This window comes from Myiozetetes cayanensis, unplaced genomic scaffold, assembly GCF_022539395.1.
Source record: "Myiozetetes cayanensis isolate MyiCay16 unplaced genomic scaffold, myiCay2020 scf14, whole genome shotgun sequence".
Lineage (NCBI taxonomy): Eukaryota > Metazoa > Chordata > Aves > Passeriformes > Tyrannidae > Myiozetetes > Myiozetetes cayanensis.
Window position 1 is genome coordinate 4,227,767 of NW_026087048.1, and position 19,672 is coordinate 4,247,438.

General features: G+C 50.7%; 1 protein-coding gene across 1 annotated transcript in view; it reads left to right on the top strand.

The window, feature by feature from the left end:
* Positions 1-19,672, top strand: part of HCN4 (hyperpolarization activated cyclic nucleotide gated potassium channel 4) — a 95,886-nt gene that overhangs the window by 41,840 nt on the left and 34,374 nt on the right. The window contains exon 3 of the mRNA XM_050309066.1: positions 17,388-17,549. Within this exon, the coding sequence (XP_050165023.1) occupies positions 17,388-17,549 (162 nt within the window). The remainder of the gene's footprint in view (positions 1-17,387; positions 17,550-19,672) is intronic.

Here is a 19,672-nt window from a genome sequence, read left to right on the forward strand (position 1 = left end):
CATGCTCAGCCAGGGTCTGACTGGGCTTTGGCCCACAGAGAACAAGTGGGCCAGAAAGTGGAGAGCTGGTCTTTGCTGGTGCCAGGGTGGAAGGGATTGGCTTCTCCAGCATAGAAAGCGAAAGGAGAGATCTCTTACCCAATATGAGGGAGAGGGTTCAGAGTGTAGCAGTGAGCAGATTGCGGCTCTGTCCTGCTTTGCTGCCTCAATCAGTGCACCCTGTGATACGTGTGGGAAGAGTGCAGCTGTGCTCCAGGGAACTCGAAGGATCCTTCCTGCAGCTTCTCTCATGTCCCATGGCAGTAACGTTGCTGGAGATGAGATGCTGCCATTCTCATACATGGATTTCTTGCCCCTCTCCTTGCCCTCCTCAAGGTCATTTGAGCTGCTGGCAGGGAAGGAGGAACACAGCCCACTTTAGGAAGATGGAAAAAACCCTTCAGTTTCCACCCTGGCTCGCTGTGAGTGCTGGGAATGCAGACGAGGAGGTCTGCAGCCAGGCTGGAACACGTTCCTCTGGCCTTTCCCCTCTCCCTCCTCCCCCTTCCTGAGACACAGCACGCAGCAAGCTCCTCCAGGAGACGGTGCCTTTAAAGGGAACCTTATCGCAGAGCACTCTCCCCTTATCTGCAGCCCTCAGCCGTGGCCGTGCTCTCAGAGTGCTGACTGGGGACCTGCAGCTGCTGGCAGCACCTTCCATCTGCTGCTGGAAACTGGAAGCTCTCTGGACCTTCCCCCCAGCCTGGCTGCAGCTGTGCATCCCCCACACCAGCCATGCACAGCCACGGGAGAGGGATCCCTGGTCCTTGGAGAGCTCCACCAGCACTGCGGGAAGGTGCCTGTGGATCCCTTGGGGATCCCTTGGGGATCAGCAGCACCACGGAGAGGGGACCGTACAGGCCAGAGCAGGTCACACCCCCACTGAACACCCTTGGCCTGGCGAGGTTTGCACAGCCCCGTGGAGGCTTCTTCTGCTGCATCCTCCCTGCTCCCTGGATTCCAGCAAACCTGGGCCCTGAGAGCGGTGTGGCAAAGCTCCCGGGGGTGAGAGTGCTGGGGTGCTCTGCCATTTCCCTGCCCGATGAACGTGGGCCCAGCCGGAGCCACTGCCGGCTGCGGGAAGTGCAGCTCATCCAGCCGGTCCTTCCCGCCCCTGCAGGCTCTGCCGGCCGGGAAGCAGCCGCAGAGCTCAGCGATTGACCCTGATCAGCTAATGGGGGGAGGGAGGGAGAAGAGCCGGTGCTCCAATCAGTCACTGGAGGGAAGCCGTGCCTGCTTTGATTAGCCAGCGATTTTTCTGGATACCACCCCAAAACTCCCTCTGCTGTTTTGGAAGTGGAGAGGAACTATTCTGTGGAGAGAGCTTTCAAATAGAAAAGGGGGGAGAGGATATTTTCACATTGATTGAAGCGGAAAGACCAAGCTAAAAGGGTGGAGAATATTTCATTCCAGACAAGGCACTTCCTCAGCATGAGGGCTGGGCATGAGCACCCCACACAGTGGCTTCCTGCTCCCATCACTTGTTTGCAGATGGATCAGAGCTTACCCTGCCTGACAGCCAACAGCCAGCCCTTTGCCTTTGAGGCTGGCACTTCCGTGCTTTTTGGAGCCAGGAAGGTGGGAAGGTTGCACCGATGTGCCAGCTTAATTGACAGTTGGCACGGAACAGGGAATGTGCTGATGGATGGGACGCAGCTGCCAACTTCAGATGCCAGCACTGGCAGGAGAAAGGGCCAGGAACAAGCTCGGCTGGCAGTGGGGAACGAGCCTGGGACGTAATCGGGAGAGGGGGGTTAGTGTTTAACTCCATGTGAAATCCTGGGAAATGTGGCAGTCCAGGTGGCTGGCTGGGAGGCTGCACTGCAAGGGCAGCGGAGTGTTCCAGCTCCTTGGTCTGGAGCCTCCTGGGAGCAGGACAGCAGGCTGTGTCCTGCTCTGCTGGAAGGACTCACAGTCAGGTGGGAAGGGCTGAGCTCCTGCAGCTGGTAATTACAGGAGAGCAATGACAGCCCTTCCCGGGCTGGCCAGGGAGACACCCCCCTGGTTCCTGGAGCCCTGGCAGCCCGAGGTCAGCCGTGATCATCCCTGGGAGCGCAGACATCCTCTCGTGCTGCCTGAGGGTATTTGTGGGGCTGACAGCTCAGCACAGCCCCGCTGGCCGTGCTGGGGGTGACCAGACTCGTGGCTTTGGGGCTGTCCCAGCCTGTCACTGCTGGTCTTCCCTTGATGCCTTTTCCGATGGCAAGGGTTTGCCAGGGCACCTTGGGAGCACTGAATCAGAGCCAGGCTGTGCTGGGTTGGGCAGGTCCAGGTGCAATTGCAGCTGCTCAGAGAAGCCTCCTGTACTTGTTATCAGTCCTGATTCCTGATGCTCCAGGTGATGTGGTTCCCTTAGCAAAGTGGTGCTGCTGAATCACACAATCACACACTGGTTTGGGTTGGAAGGGGCCATAAAAATCATTTTGTTCCAACCCCTGGCCATGAGGGTGTTCCAACCATCTTGCACTGGACCAAGCCCTGTCCAGCCTGGCCTTGAACACTTCCAGGGATGGGGCAAAGACCCTGAAAGACCCTTACAATCAGTATTTTCCCTTAATGTCTTCTAATTTTCTAATTAGTTTTCTCTAACTGCATCCCAGTACATTCTGCTCCATAGTCCTCACCTCATCCCTAATGATCCTCAACACTTCCCTCCTCACCTTCCACATCCAGCAGATCTGAAGAAGAGACAATTGCCAAATTCTTTGTCACTAGTCTTGTCAAAAGTGTTTGTATCCTCAATTTGGACCACAGATGGGATCTGTAATGAAATTTCTGTAATGAAATCCTCATGTTCAGTTCATTTTTTGCCTCTCTGGTGGGGACAGTTATCAATAATTCATTAAAAATTTGGACACCAGTCTAATCCTAGCAGAGATTGAGGTTCCTGGCGTTTTAGGGAGATCCAAAATAATAACTGGGATATCAGACATCTGTTCTTGATTCCTTTCCATATTCAGTCTTCCCACTGGGGGCTGTGAAATGTTTGATGCCTCAGATTATTTTGTTTACTGCTGTTGGGAACATCTGCACAAATTCCCTGGAGGAATTTGCTGGTTCGTAGGTGGTCACGGAGAGAAACTTCACTGAATTCTCCAGTCTCACTTAATTCTGGAATGTGATGGTGCTGGGAACCCAAGTTTAGTGAAAGGAGGCAAAATCTTACATTTTGTGAGATTTCAAGTGTATGGGACACAGATTGAGAATCCAGATCCTGTGGTTCTGACCTCCTGCTGAGCCCTAAACTGATGGAGTAGGTTCCTATCCGTGTTCTCTCCTCCAAGCTTGGAAAGCTGAATGGGTCAAGGTTGGTGCCCTGCATTTGCCTCATCCCATGCTCAGTTTAACCTTGGTGTTTTGAGGCATCCCAGCACTCCTTTGCAGGCTGCTGAGAAACCCTGAAGTTTTGGGTTTCAAACCAGCCCAACTTTCTCACCCTGTGTTGCTCTGGCAGAGCTCCTTGCCTGCAGCTGAATTCCTGTTCACTTGGTGGAGGGGAAAGCACCATAAATGCAGAGAAAGAAATTAGTAGTGTTATTTGAAGCTGGGAGTCATTCAGCCCTGGTGCTAAAGCTTTCTGAAAGGAGAACTGTAACGTTGTCTAGGAAGAGTGTCCCCACTGCCCTGCTGGTTCTCCTTGCCTGATGCCATATGTTGCAGCTGCTCCTGGTATCTCCATCCTCTGCCTGACATGCCGTGTCCTGATTCCCATTTCTTGCTCTGCCAAAGCTGTGCAGGGTCAGGGATCCGCCTTCATTTATAATCACTGCTGACACTGAATTATGATTCTGCCTCAGGTTAGAAGAGCTCATGGAAAAGACTCTTATTATAGTAAATGCAAACCACTGGAGCTCTGCACTGGTCCCTTCCATCCCTTCTTACAGCATGGCTTGCTTTTCAGGGCACAGATCCTGTGCTGCAGTTTTACCACTCCATTGGTACATTTTTGGGGGGGAGAAAAGGCAATGCCAGCCTTCCTCGATTCCTGCTGTCCCTTCAGTGTGTCCCTGCTTGTGTGGGATCTGCACTGGGACAGACAGACTGACTTCACGGAATTATGGAATCACAGAACGGCTTGGGTTGGAAGGGACCATCCAGTTCCAACCCCCTGCTGTGGGCAGGGGCACCTTCCACTCCCACAGTGGCTGGTCTGAGTGTTTCCTGCCCTTTTGCACAGCTCTCATTCACATGGTCTGGAGAGATCCAGACTGAGGCTGCACAGCATCCAGGAGAAGATACCTGGGAAACTCAGCCCTCTTAAATTCACTGATGATGCCCTGAACCAGTGCTGCAGCCAGTGCTAGGGATGGAATAGTGTGTGCCACAAGGCTGGCTCCACATTCCCATTGCTTACGGGACCCCATCCTTGCTTCCCACTGCAGATCCAGCCTCGTGGGCACAGCCTGGAGCCTCTGCAGGCACAGCCAGTGCAGACCTGGCTCTTGCAAGGCACAAGGGTCAGGGAGATTCTACCCCCCACTGAACTTCTCTGAATGACCATCCAGAGGTGTTGAGAGGGAGCTGTGCTGTGGTAGCTGCTGGGGGACTGTAAGGAATGAGCAGTGCTGTCCTTTTCCCGTATTCCATGTCCCCTGGTCATTTTTCAGTTTTGTTTTCTGCCCATTTCTTCTTACACCAGCAGGGGCACATTTTCCTGCTGCTGGGCTGGGGGTTTGCACAGCAACAAGGTGTTGTTAAATCAGCTTGAAGTTGAAGAATGATCCAGACTATAGAGGGCAAGGCAGGAGAAATCGAGTGAGCAGGTTTTGAACTGGATTCCCAAAGGACTCCGTTTCTTTTAAGACTGTACAAGAAACCAAGCAGAGTAAATACGAGGGCTTAGAGCAGCTCTGTTTCTGTTTTGTAGTGTAGTTTCTCTATAGAAGCATCTTCTGTAGAACTTCTTGCCTTCTGATTCTCTGCCGGAGGGGATAAAAAAGGGAACAAGGAATTGGGGAGCACAGGGTGGAAACAAGCACTAAAAATAATATAAATGGCCATTGTAGGTTAACCTAGTATAAAAATGTCCCAATTTTAGTTGCTTGGGCTACTTCTATCCTAGAGAGTAAAGTCAATTCAGGGAAAACTGCTGAGAGTGATTGAGAACAACCTGGAATAAAGGAAGAGCTTGAAATTCTTTCCTTTAAGGGGAAGAGATTAAAAGAAAAAAAAAAACACTGTAAAGTAATAAGTCAGCTAGAAAAAGATGAGGGCTGTATATATTTTTCCTGCCGTATTCAGCAAAGATATGGAGCAGTCACTGCAATTGAAAAGGCAGCAAATTCCAAATGCAGCCAAGGAAACGCTCCTTCAGGCAGCAGGTAATGCAGGTATTCAGCCCTTGGAGCTCCTTCCTTGGGCAGCACCATTCCAGGGCACCTCGGGTGTTCGTGTGGGGTGGACAACAGCTTTGGAAGGTTAAACAGCACTCCTGCTTCCAAGTTTAAACCTGTCTCTCACACGTTAAGGGGAAGTGTTCCAAGGAGGTGAGTTATCAGCCCTCTGCTGGTGCCTTGTTCTCAGTGAAATGGTCCTGGAAACTCCTTCTTTTGGGAGCAGTTGGGCTCCACAGCTGATGTGGTTGGAGACTTGTTCGTTGTGGTTTCAGCTGAAGCAGGTGGAATGATTCCATGTGTACCCTGGAGGGAGGGAAGTCAGGCCCACAGGCCAGGGGAGGAGTGAATGAGGACAGTGGTGGGGCCCATTCCCAGCAGGGTTAAAAGGGAAGGTTGAATGGATGTAGCAATAAAGCCATTTTGGAAGGAAAATAGCAAAAATAGGGCCAAAGCAAGCAGCTTTGTTTAAATAATTCTATCAGGCAATGTGCCTTTTTGGAGAGAAATACCAATAAAATACTTTCTGATCACATGATGCAGCAAGAAGAAAAGGTTTGATGAGGACTTTGTTAATATTTGTAGGAGCATTTGGTGTCTGGGTCTGTTCCAGCACTGGCAGACAGGGACCTGGTATTGAATGCCTCTTCCTTTTCAGGGGAACAGGATAAAAACCTGCCTGGGAAGGGTGTGGCCTCTTGAAAGCACTTTCTAACAGCTCTGGCTTTCTGGGTGGTTGGTTGGTTGGTATAGGTGTGCTGCAAGGAAAGGGTGGTGAGGATTGAAGATCTGTTTGAAGGACAAAAAAACCCTGTACAGGGACTAAGGAGGGGACACTTCCCTTGCCATTCTCCCTGTGGGGACCTGCCTGCAGGTCCAGCCTCTGAGGCACAGCTGGAGACACAGGACAGCAGCACCTTCTTACGACAGCCCCGTCTTTTGCTTGAATGTACAACATCCCTGCCAAATGTTATTATTACTGTCACTGCGATTGTTGTAATATTGTCGTGTTATACCCCTGAAAGAGCTGTGCAAATCTCCTCCTCCTGGGCTGTGACCTGTCATCAGGCAGCATTTCCTGTTGGTTTTCTAATTAAAATGGCAGCCTTTAGGGACTCTGTTCCTGCCCAGCATGTATTAATGGAGGTTTAGGAATATTTTAGGTAGAGTTTAAGTACTGCTTTTAAACATCTTTGTTCTTAGTTCATTTTTCTGTGATCTATATAATCAATATACAGCCACAGCAGGAATTAATCTGTCATACTTCTACAAATATAATCTACGCTGCTTGTTAGTTAAAATACAGTTTTTCCTGCCCTAGATTCTTAAAGCAAATAATAAATGCACCCATCCACTCCCCCCTTGGCTCTCCTGGGATCGGTGCAGCCTCTGTGGGTGTGTCTGAAGGTTATGAGAGGGTCCAGGTCCTCGGAGATGTGTTACACGGGGAGTTATTTTCATTGTGCTGTCCCCTTGAGAGATCCCTTCTCTCAGGTGCACGTTGCAATGTGGAAAAGGTTATATTGCTATTATTATTCCAGGAGAGTAGGAGAGTGTTTGTCTCCCTGTTCCTCATCCTGGACCGGCCGTGACATGTGTGACACACTGTATGAAAATACATTTGCATCACTGAAATCTTTTACTGTGAGGTGCCCCAGAAGATGATTCAGACCCTGGTTGGATGTATTCAGACCCTGGTTGGATGTATTCAGACTGGTGTCTGTCAAAGCAGTTTAGGAAGAACCCACCACTACCAGCGATTGGGGTTTGTGGTGCTGGTGCTCCGGGATCAGCCTGCCCACGGCTGGCCCCGAATGCAACCAGGGCTGCAGCAATTCCAGCACTGCCGGGAAGTGCACTGGGCATTCCATCTGCCCTCTCCGAAATGTTGCCAGCAAGGACAACAAAGTGCCCAGAGTGGAGCACGGAGACTTGCAGGCTGAGCCCATGTGCAGGCAGGGCCGTTGTGCTGAGCATCCTCCGCTCTCCGTTCAGACACGGGGTCACGGCGCTGCAGCCCGAGGAGCTGCATTATCTGTGTCACACTCGCTGCCTCGTGGAGCAGAAAACCATTCACAGCTCCAGGCCTGCCAGGCTGCTTCCTTCCAGGGATGTTACAGTGACTAACAGCATCACAGAAGTCAAGGGTGGAAGTTGTGCTTGGTTGCCGTGGCTGTAATGGAATTAAAGCACAGGATTGAGTTAGGTGGAAAGTGCTCAATCTCCTTGCAGAACATGAAGCATCCTGGCAGGCTGTGCCAGGCTGGAGCAGCAATAGGTTCTGCTTTTGGACAGAAATATAATCAAACTATAAACTCTTCTGCTTCCAACTGCCTGAGCCCCTCTGGGACGTGGCGGGGGTGGGGGGGGCTCACCTGCCTGTGCAGACCTTGCCTGGCCTGTGCAGAGGGAATTGTTTCAAAGACAAACAGGCACTCGCTTGTTCCATTTTGGGCTGTGCATTTTTGGCTCAGCTTCTTTCCGTGTGCTCCTACAGAAACCTAGATGGGGTCAGTAGTGGGATAATATGTGTGTGCTTTGCTGTCTTGATGGAAATGCAAACTGCATTCAAGAAATAATGCAGATTGATCAAGAGCAAACTGCATGAGTTCTGTAGTTACAGGGCAGGATCTGGTGAGTTGTTAGTATATCTCAGGTGTTAATCACATTGATCCCCAAAGATCAGTCTTGAATTTTAAGAAATCTGTTATGAATTTTAAACTAAAAAGTTTGAATGGGACTAAAAGGAATAGGAAGACAAGGTCACTGCTGATTTCTTTTGTGACAACTTTCTCTAGATTGGAAATGAGAGCTATTTTACAGGCAATCTGAATTTTGAGAAGACAATTTTCTTTCTCATTTGAAGAGTCTGTTCTCTTGATCTGATTTTCTTTCTCCTGTGTTCTGGTAGTGTGTTTATGGATACAGATCCAGGTGGCAGTCCCTAGTTCCCTGAGTCACTTCACAGGAGGCAAACAGTTTCCAAACAGTGCATGGTATGGCACAGCTTCGGGACCTGTAGTGCTGCTGGGAGGGAAGAGGATTGGGGTTCCCCTCCTCAGCTGTGTAGTTTCCTTGCTGCAAATAGATCCATGCTCTGAGGGAAAGGCTGACACTGGCCTGGGTAGTGGCATACCCTGATCAATATTGCCATAAGTATTTTGTCTCATTACTGGTCCAAGCCAACTGTTTCAATTGACTTTGTGCCTGAGCTCAGTGCAGTCAGGGGGTGTTTTCCCAGTTAGCTCAGTGAATTTTTGATCAGACCACAAATGAGTCCTTCTGACACCACAGGCTGCAGCCTGGACTCACCTACATCATCTGAGTCAGCCGTGGATTACCTCACTGTGCTGCTCAGCTCCCTTTTGCAGCTCCCCTGAGTGCCAGCCAGTACAGAGCCGTGGGGACCACCCTCCCAGGCCACTCAGTGCTCCTTCTGGGTGCCATCCCCTGTTCCAAACCAGTTGTGTTTCTTACCCCTTCTTCAGGTATTGGTGCTCCCTTCCCCCCCAGCCTCCCAGATAGTCCTTTCCCTGAGCACATCTATGTATAGCTACAGAGAGACACAGACCTTTTGTCTGGTGACTCTGGTCATTCTTAAACTTCCAAAAAAGCCTGTGACCTATTTCCAGAAGTGATTCATTGCCAGCCTCTCAGGAGAACTACAATTCCCAAAGATGCAGATAAGAGCCAGGAGAGATTAAAAACAGCCTAGGCAGGTAAGGTATCTAATTCCCCCTGAGAATGAGACACCCAACCTATTTACAGCTCTGGGGGCTTGTTTTTGTTATCTTTTTCCAAAGGCATTCAACTGTAGTGAGAGATCCTGTTGAAAGCCTGAGCTGTAGGCATATGGGAACATAACCCCCAAGAAAAAGCAAAGGGGAGCTTCCTCCAAAGTCACAGAGGTGCTCAAAAAGCCCCAGCCCCAGTCTTGGTGTTGCTGTTCCCTGGGAGGTGAACACTGGAGGCACCAGCCACCTCCTGTCCCTGCTGTCTCACACCCATGGGAGTCACAGCCTGGCTCAGCAAGGGCAGAAAACAACCCTAAATGTTTTTAACTAGAGTTTTAAAGAGAACCACGCAGGAAAGATGGTCGTTTGAGTTGTGCTAGAAAATATTTTTAAAAGTCTGTGTCACGTTGCCGTGGTGACAAAAGTTCTTAAAATGATGAAGATTAAAGTCTAGGCTGGGAATGGTGGCATGGGGAGAGGAAGGGGGGCTGCTGTCATGACAACCTCAACTCCGGGAGTGCAAGAGGCAAAACACACGGTGGTGGCAGGATCTTTGGGGTTTATATATATCCATAAACATCTGCCATTTATACCAGCCTTCCCAGTGCTAATTAGTCCTGCTATTTCACCTTTCTCTGCTGTAAATATTTTCCAGTAGACACAAGTCTCTGAGGGAGAAGGCAAGAAAATGCTTTTTTTTTTTTTTTTACCTTTCCTTTTTGCTCCAGCTTTCTGCTGTTCTCTGTCCACGGTCCCTCAGCTCCTACTCAGAGAAGAACTTCCATTAGACAAAGCAAGCTGCCTGGGAAGAGTTAAATCATCTCAGGAGGAGGTAGAGGCTTGCATCATGTCCTTACAGAGCCTCTCAGCACCAGCTGCAGCAGGATCCTGCTGCCTCCCTGCATGACAGGCTTTTCTTGGACCTGAAGGGCACCTCCTTGGGCTCCAGCTGGTACCCACAGTCCATGGGCAGTGGTTAGAGCAGGACATCAGAGCTGGCATCCCTAGGCTGGGCTCAAAACTTTGCTTTCAGCTTCCAGTGCAACCTCTGGCAAGTGGCTTTTCCCTGTGAAGCGCCTTGTTTGGCCCATCTGGAATAACGGAGCTCACACTGGAGACAGGGAAGCACACCAGATTAATGTCAGCCAAGCCCCCTGAGACCTTCACATGAAAACTGCCACAGCAGCACAAAGGATTATTATATTTTAAGTGTAAAATCTGCTTGGATATCTCTCTTTAACACCTGGCACTCGGTACTCTTCCCTCAGACTCGCTGTTGCAGGCAGCCCTGAGCCAAGCACATCCCCAATCTCTTCCCCTGTGAGCGTTAAACCCAATGAATCACAGCCCTGACTCTGCTCTCGCTGTGACTCAAGGCAGCATCAGCAACTCCGCTGACATTGATTATGTCATTTGGTGCAAAGCAAGCATAAAAAGAGAATCAACCCCAAACTCTTGCCTTCATCTAAAACTTGATCTTCTGGCTATAGTTTTCCTTGCTGGCACAGCAAAAAGCAGGCAAAACCAAATCCCCCAGCACCCCAAGCTGAGTAGCACAGCCTGAGTCTGCACAGAGCCTGCAGCTGTAGCTGTGTTCCACAGATGATCTCCCGTCTCCAGCCCATCTGCTGTGCTGCCTGGTGCTCTCAGCGTTGTCCCAACACAATCTGGATCCCAAACTCCTTCCTCTCGTACCACTGAGCCCTTCTGCCGAACACACTCTGATGAGCACAGCCCAAGGCTGTCTGACCCAGAGCTGATCCTTCTCGAGGGCCTCCCACTTCCCAGGGCACTGAGAAGTAAATAAACTCCCTTGTGTTCCTTTACAGAATTCTCTTCTTTAACTGAGGTTGTTTTCAGCAAGATGAGCAACAGTTACCTTAGAAATTCAGAGTTTGCATCTTTGTATGGTTTAGTGGCAAGAACAGCGTTTTGTTCCTTCCTCCCAAAGAAAAATATTCCGTTCTTCCAAAAGGTGTCCATTCTCCACCAAAACCTGGGGAGTTCCTTGAGACAGCAAACCTTTTGGAGTAAAATTATTTTATATTTTGGCACAGCTTAAACGTGACATCTCTGGAAGAATAAATGGGAAGTTGGGGAGGGTGAGGAAGGAGCAAATGTAGGGGTTGGTGAAGCCTTTCCCAGAGCAGCACCAGGAGAGGGAAAGCAGCAGCTGAGCTCTTTTGTGTTGCCTTGCTGCAACATCGTGTTTCCCAGTGGGGTGGGTTTACTCAACGGGCAGAATTCCTGGGGGAGCTGCCCTTTCCCTCTCAGCTCCAATTTCCTGTGTGTCCTCCCAGAGTTGCTCAGGGGGTTGGCTCTGTGCTCCTTGTGGATGCTCATGGCTTCCATGCTTCGGTGCTCTGATGTGCATAATGCTCTGTGTGCCTGGAGAGGATTTTTCCTCCTGGGGAAGCCCATCCTGTCAGTTGTGTGTGTTGTTTGTCTCTCCCCTCCCTTCAGCCTCCCAGGATGGATCTGCACATCAAGGCTCCCAAGCCCTTCCCTCTTACCAGGGTTGTGTCAGTCAAGCCTCATGCTCAGTGTGGAGGAGGTGACATTTGCCACAAGAATTGGCCCGGGTTTGTGGTGGTGATCCCAAAATCAGCCAAACCACTGTTTTTTTCAATGAGCTGCCTTTAGTTTGCCTGTTGGTCAGAACGAGCAAGAGCTTGTTGTCCAGGCTGGTTTCAGAAGTAAGCAGGATGAGGCCCAGGCAGTGATTGTAAAGGTGATCCACAGGGACACAGAGCTGCTGCTGCAGGACTCAGCACAGCCACCCTCAGTAATCTGGGTAACAGTACTTTAGGCTCAGAAAAGCTCTTGGCAGTAACCACCTATCCCCAGTATATCGGGAGATTAACACCGAGGTTTGAAAAGGCAGCTAATGCCTCTGTGAGGAAAATATATCTTTACCTCTGTTATCTACAAAAGCCAAGGAAAGAAAGGAAGAGGAAAAGACATGTCAACTTTCTTCCCCGTACTCCACAAATACTCTTCTTAAATATAAGTAAACATGTGTTTCCTCACAGCAGAACAACCTTAACTCTGACCCTGGAGCGCTCAGAACAGCACACGATACTGTTTTGATTCTCTTTGGAGATTTGTATTTCCTTTTCAGGCCTTTGGTTTCTTTTAAGGCAAAAATGAAGAGTAAATTCTTTGCTTTCTATTAAGCTGGAGCAGTGTCACAGCTCCTTGATTATCCACAGGGGATTTATCACAGTTGTAGATTAACCATCATGTGGATACAGACACCAGCACTGGCTCAGGACCAGCAGGACTCTCAGTGTGGATGTGGTGCTGCTGAAGTCCTGTGATGTTGCTGGTGGGGCAGTGAGTAGTTTCACTGCCTCCCTGCGGTGCAGAGTCTGTTCAGAAAGGCTGTGGATGGAAGGGATTCTGTGCAGAGACAGCGTTCAGCTGTCAGCTCTCCCTGGCAGGGTGTGCAGCTCCGGCTCAGCCGTACTGGCTCCAGTCGGGATCATCAGGATGCCTCTGTACTGCTGTCCCCAAACCCCCAGGAAAACCCATTTGTTCCAAGCACAGCACCTCCAGTACATAAAAAGCCAGCAGGGATGTGCAGTTGCATCCCAGCCTGGATATGCAGTCACCTCCCAGCCTGGCTGTGCAGTGGCATCCCAGCCTGGCAGAGCGTGCCTGGAGGGAGCTGCCTCCCTGCACAGCACTGCCCCAGGGTCCTCTCCTGGAGCAGTCCAGCCCCTGTGGCCCCACACAGGCAGTGGCATGGCCCTCCTGGGTCGCAGGAATTCTGGTGGGCTGTGGTTTGGATAGCCCCACCGAGCCAACACAAACCAACACGCCTAATTAAACACTCAGCTTTGATTTCATCACAGCCCTGCTTTCAATGCCAGAGCCAGGCCCCACTTCTCCAAGGTGTCCTTGATTTCTTCCAGCTCCAGAGCTGAGGTTCAAGGAATGCTGCTGCAGTACAGAGCCCGTGGGGGAGGACTGCCCCAAGTCATTGGGAGCTGACATTTCAGGTTCATTCTGATAGGATCCGAGCTTGTTCCCTATAAGTGGGGTTTCCAAGATGGAGCTCTTACATAATTGGAGATGACTTTGTTGAGGGAAACTCGGTCCTCCCACTTTCCCAAGCTGTCCTTTCAGAATGCATTGCACTGTGTCCTTCAGCTGGAAGGACAGAGTTGATTTTCTAGCAGGGATTCTGAAGCCACAGATTGTTTTGGACTGTCAAGAAACAGGGATATTAGCTCTATCAAAAAATACCCCTGCAAAGAGGTGCTTTTAAGTGTGAATCCATGCTTTGCCCTTCTTCTCCTCTTCCTTCCCAATCACAGGCCATGGAGAGGCAGAAAGCACAAGCAGTTCTGGGGTGAAGGAGGTGTGATGCTCTGGGACTCAGCCTGGGTCGTGTTACAACAGGACAAAAAGCCCTGAGTGTTAATGATGAAAACCAGAGAAGCTCCAGTTACCACTCATGGACCAGCTGTTCTAGAATGTTCCTTCCCCACATCTCTCTGGCAAGCTATAGAATTGCTGTAGGGCACTGCAACGCTCTCTAGCACATTCCTGGAGTCGTTCCCTGCAACACAAGCATCTATTTGCAGTAGGATCTTCTCATAGGAGGGTGTTGTTCACACCCCTGCACAGTTATTCCTGTGTGCTGCACAGCCACTGTTGCCTGTTTTTCCCTTGCATGTGAATGCAAATGTGTTCCAAGAAGGGGCCATGAGCTGCTACCTCCTGAGAGTGACATTTGGGATTGGAGGTGTTTTACCTGCAGCTCAGACATTTTCAGTTGGAGTTCATAATCTGGGTTTACTTATGGGAATTCCTGAGCCAGGGTGCATCTCCCCAGGTTAACCCGTGCCACAGACCAGGTGTGTCACCCTGGGGGTTTATCCTTCAGTGACACCAGTGAGACAGCCCAGATCTCAAGGTCCAGGGTAGGTGAGCTGAACCCAGCCTGGCCTCTCTGTGTGCACCAAAGGATAAAGGCTCTCTGCCCTCACCTGACTAGGATACGACCCAATCATCATACTAGAAGCTCCATATCCAGTTCACCTGTCCCCTAAGCCATCCATTCCCTCAGGCTCTTTCTGTGCTTTTAATCTATTAAAGGAAGAAAGGCACTTCCTCAGTCTGACAGGGCTTCTCCCTGTCCCTGCCTGTAGTTCCCTGGGTTACAGAAGGGTTGGAGCTCTTTAAAAACACACAGAAGTGTGAGAGGAAAAGTCATTAGCACAGTAAAACCCTGGTGACACAAAAGATCCATTCAGAGATCCTTCTGCAAACTGCTGTTCTGGCTTCATTAAAAGCACAGCCCCTGGCTCTCCCTCCCACAGCCTGGAATCACTTTGGGTTATCTAAATGAGAATGATCAGTTCTGCAAGGGGGAGAAAAAAAGAGGAAACCAGGAAGAATTATTCTTTATGAATTATGTGCTCAGCTTTCATACTGACCTATTGAGTCAGCATTGAGAGCTGGATTTCCTAGAACAGCCTTTCATGCTGGATTTTGGATATGTTCTTCTTTTCAGCCCAGAAATACCACTAGAATGGCCTTTCTCACACTGACTGGCAGTGTGGGCTCCAGCTGCACCTTGGATGCAGCAGAAATAATGGAGTTTAGCAACAGTTATCCAAATCATTCATCCTTCTGGTTTCCAGCATCCTCTGTGGCTCCCTCCCAGCCTGGATTGAGCATGTCAGCACTGCTCTGAGCCCGTGACCTCATGGCACCCTGATTAGGTGGGGAGGTGTTAATATCTGGTGTGGAAACAGGCATCCAGATTGAACAGCCAGCTCTGACAGCACAGTGATGAACCAATTCCAACTGGCAAACCATGATTCCTTTTGTTGATAACAATGATGAGAAAAGGTTTCTGCCTTTTTAGCTGTTGAACTGACTCTGCAGGATGGGAGGGGGCTGGTGTGTGGTACAGGCAAATGTGGCAGGTACCCAGTGCCATGGGTGGTGGGAGGAGCAGGACTGTCCCTGTTGGAGCAGGCAGGAGCTGTATGGACTTAGCCATACAGTCACACAGCACACCCATGGCCTGTCCCAGACACCTCCTGACAGTCATTTCCCTCGGAGTCACGGCCCCTCCAGAGGTGATTCCCAGGGGAGTCACCTGAATCCACCTGTGCCCAGGCTCAGAGGAGCCCAGGCTCTGCTGTCTTACATACACCTGGGTCAGGGTCTGTGTCCCTTCTGGCCACTGCCTGTGAGGAAGTTGTGTTTGCAGGTTTATTTACATCTGAAGAACTGACAGTTAATCCTGCCACATCCCCAAGGAAATGGTGAGACTGGACAGGTGTCACTGTGTGCTCTGCGTGGCTCACTGGAGGTCAGCTGTACAACAGACAGCATGTCACACTGTGCAGAGGTGTGGTGGGGGGTAGGGACAGAACGTGTCACCAGGCAGGGCTGGAGCAGCCAGGGTGTGAGGGCAGAGCTGCAGAGGGGACAGGGCAGATGACACATGGACCAGAGTGCAGGGGCTGTGGGAGGGCTGCTGGGGAGTCCAGAGAGAGCACAAGGGGCTACACAAGCTCTGTGGGAAGCTTCAAGCAGGATTAGGACAGAGCTGACTGAAATACATCCTGGGAGAGAGCACTGTCCTCAGGTCAGGGTGGAAATGCAGGGATGGAGCTGGGACATGCAGCCTCACCCGACTCACAGGAGTCTTCTTTGCTCCTCAGTTCCTCTACTTTTTGTTCCCTTCCATTAAATCCAGCTAGGACATGGTGTCACCAGGCTGCAGGCTGGGCTGCACAGCAGGCAGGCTGTGTGTGCCTGCAGACCAGGCAGGGCTCCTGAGCAGGCCAGGCCCTGGCCACTGACAGCAGGGAGTCTCTGCTTCGTTCATGCACCACTGGCCAAGCGTTTCCCCCTCCTCTGCCAGAGACTGCATGTCCGTGTGTGAGGAGCAGGGATTCACGTTCCTCCAGACAAGGTTCCAGGGCAGGACACGTTGGCAGGGCTGGGCCATGGCTGTTGGGCCTCCATCCATCCCAGCACTGTCACAAACCACCCTGGTGACAGGGCAGCATGTGGGGAGGATGCCAGATGTGTTCAGTGTCCGTGTTTTCAGGGGGATGCACTGGAAGCCAGCACACTGTGTGGTCCTTACAGATCCAAACCAGTGCCAGGCTGAATCTCAGCATCATTCAATATCCTGAGTTGGAAGGGACCCACAAGGATCATCGGGCCCAGCTCCTGGCCCTGCGCAGGACACCCCAACAATCCCATTCTGTTCCTCAGAGTGTTGTCCAAACACTCCTGGAGCTCTGTCAGCCTGGGACCATGACCACTGCCCTGGGGAGCCTGTTCAGTGCCCAGCCACCCTTGGGGGAAGGACCTTTTCCCAGTATCAGGAAAGTTGCCTCTCTCTCTGAACTCTGTTAATGGCAGAAGAGGCTGAGCCACACAGGGCCAGCCATCCCTCTCCAGAGCCCACCAGTTAAGGTGGGGAAAACCAAACCTGGATGGATACATAGCTCAAGGGAGGAGCCACCACATGCCCTGTGTGTCTGTCATCACAAAGCTGGGCATTAAAGAACCAAAGCAGCCCAAAGTCTCCACAGCTCTCCACTGCAGGGAAAACTGTCCATCGTGTGCCTTGGCTTCTCATGCAGTGTGGGGATAGGGACCCTCGAGACCCGACTGCAGAGCTGGGTACAGATCTCTGGGCTTCCTGGGTAAGAACTGCTGTACAGCTCTGCCATGGTTCTCTGTTCCTTGCCCACCTTTGCTGGGATACAGCAGAATACAAGAAATACAAGAAAATAGATGAATCAGATCCTCTTCTAGAAGCCTCTGCTGAGTTTGAGGCTGTTCTTTCTCGCATTTGATACGTGCAGAGACTGCAGCTGACATCCAGTACAAAGACAGCTGCCACCATGGGTCACTGTGTAACATATATTCAGCAAGAACAGAAATCAAAGAAGGGCATTGCAGTTAAAAGATGTAATGATAGAGTTTATTTCCGAGGAGTGGCTAATGTTCCAGAAATATTTGCAACCAGCTTATTTTATAAAATGAGTTATGGAGCTTTTAATGTTAAATTAGAAGGCAAAAACACAGGGCAAGAGGGGTGAATGATTACAATTTTGTATTTTGGTTTTTAATCTGTTTTTCAGCTGGTTCTGCTTGCATACTGTGCCTGACCTGAGCTGATGCAGCCTTTTCTGTCACTTTAGCAAGTTCTTGACCCTGATACTGCGTCTAATTATGTTGGGTTGGTTGTTTTTGGGGACCTGCCATCTAATCTGCTCCCTGTCGGCCCCTGCAGATCTTCCACATGACCTACGATCTGGCCAGTGCCGTGGTGAGGATCGTGAACCTCATTGGGATGATGCTGCTGCTGTGCCACTGGGACGGCTGCCTCCAGTTCCTGGTGCCGATGCTGCAGGACTTCCCCGACGACTGCTGGGTGTCCCTGAACCGCATGGTGGTGAGTGCCAGCCCTGCCGGGCCCTCGGTCACACTGCCCAGCGCCCACATGCCATTCCCCAGCTTCCCAGTGGGCACGGAGGGGGGCGGATCCTGCCGGGACAGGTGCCGGGGCAGCGGAGCAGGAGCCGGCCCGGCAGAGCTGCTGCGGGTCCTGCTGTGGAAGGCAGGAGCCAGGCTCCCCCTCCTGGCTCCACACAGCACGGAGCAAGGATGGAAATGGTTTTCTAATGGCTTCTGGGCACACTGAGCCAAAGGAGGAGACAGAGGGGGTCCTGGAGCCGTAGCTGGGTGTGATCCATCATTCACATCACTGGTCCCAAGGAAACAGTGAAGCCCTCTGCTCCATATCCTCTTGAAGGGCCGCTGTGATCACCCACCCTTCCCTCCATGGAGCTGCACAACATCCTTTTAGGGTGGGCTCAAACAGACCCTGCCGGGCCACAGTTGGGCCTCTCGTCATGGGATCAGAAGCCAGACTTCCCAAGGCCATCCCAGGCTGTGCTGCTCCTCTGCTGTTTGCTGTGAGGGAGTTTGATACCATATGGTAAATGCACGGGGAGTTCATGGTACCTTTCAACCATCTTGCTGAGAATTCAGGATCTTTTATTCAAAGGGACAATGTCCAGTTGATTAAACAGCAAAAACTGACAAAGCTTAAAAAATTGCCTCTTATTGCAGCTCTTAACCTCCAGATTCCCCCAGCCAATTTCTTCTTAAAAAAATAAAAAAAAAAGGAAATAATCAGGCACTCGGGCAGAACAGAACAAATGTAAAATGTATAAAAGCTGTGCCAGCTTGCCATGCCTCCCACATGCAGAGCTGTGGGCACATGCTGCCCGTGCCTGAGAGGAGTGAGCATCCATGGAAAAGTCATCTGTTTGGGGTTTATTTATTCATTTCTTCCCTCTGCAGTAATCGTTCACTTCCTGCTGCTGAAAGGTGCCAGACTGACAGTTCTGGAGACTGGAACCCTCTATTTATCTCCAGCAGAAGAACAACCCATGCAGCAGCTGTCTGGTCTTCCCCCATGCTGCCTTTTTATTATTTATATGGCAGGAGCAATCACAGGGCCCCCTTGTGCTGTTCAGGTTCAAGAGGACACTCAGCTCCTCATCCTGGGGAGCTCAGAGGTGCAGGCTGAACCCTTCCCTGTCCCATGAGGAGAATTGGCTGTGGTGCCCTTGCAGGACAGGTTCAGAACAGCACATCTGAACCGTGTTTCCCTTATCCCAACATCTGGCTGCTGGTTGATGGCAACAATTTCTCTTTGCTCTTCCCATCCATCCCTAGGGGAAGAGGTAAAAGTTGGGGTTGCAGCTGCCATCAGGGAGTCAAGGGCAAAGGAGTTGAAAAGTGTCAGGAGGCAGGACAGAGGAAGAAGAGATTTAGCCAAGGCACCTTTCTAACAGCAAGGCTGGGGAGAACGGGAAGGATGCATTCCAGAGGCAGGAAGGCTCAGCAGAATCTCCAGGAGGGGCAGGGTACCAAGCTTCTCTCCAGAGCAGAGCTTCACTCATGCTGCAGTCTTATCTTCCCAGCCTTGAGAGCCTGGGAAGCTGGGAATTAAACTGGCCTTGTGTGACTTTTCTTCTACTTCTTCTCTGCAGCTAAAACACCTTCTTTTGGTTTTTTTTCCCCCACTTAATAAAAATGGAAAAAGAATTCTTATCTCTGAAAATGGAGCCTCAGGAGACTGGGATGGAGAACTGGAGAGATGGTTATGTGCCCCACCTATAGTTCAGGTGGCTTCCACTCCAGGAATATGCCAGCCCCAGAATAGCCTGAGATAGGAATATTTAACAAGGAGGGTAATTAGTTCTTCTGGAATCAGATAGGGTTTTTTTCTCACAATAATGTTCTTTAATCTCCTGAGACAATTTCCAGATGTGTCTTTGAGACCAGTGATGGATGTGGATGGCATTTACATATAGTCTGAAGTGAAGGAATAGCGGAGGCCACTGAGTCAGGAGCAACAAGAAACTGGAGGTCTGGGCTCTTCTCAGGCTTTGGTGCCAAGATGTTGATGGAAGTTTCCAGAGTGGCTCTGTTTGAGTGCTGTGATGGACAGGGTGGGGAGGGGAGAAGCCTGGATGGCATCAGTCTGTGATAGTAGGTTGGATT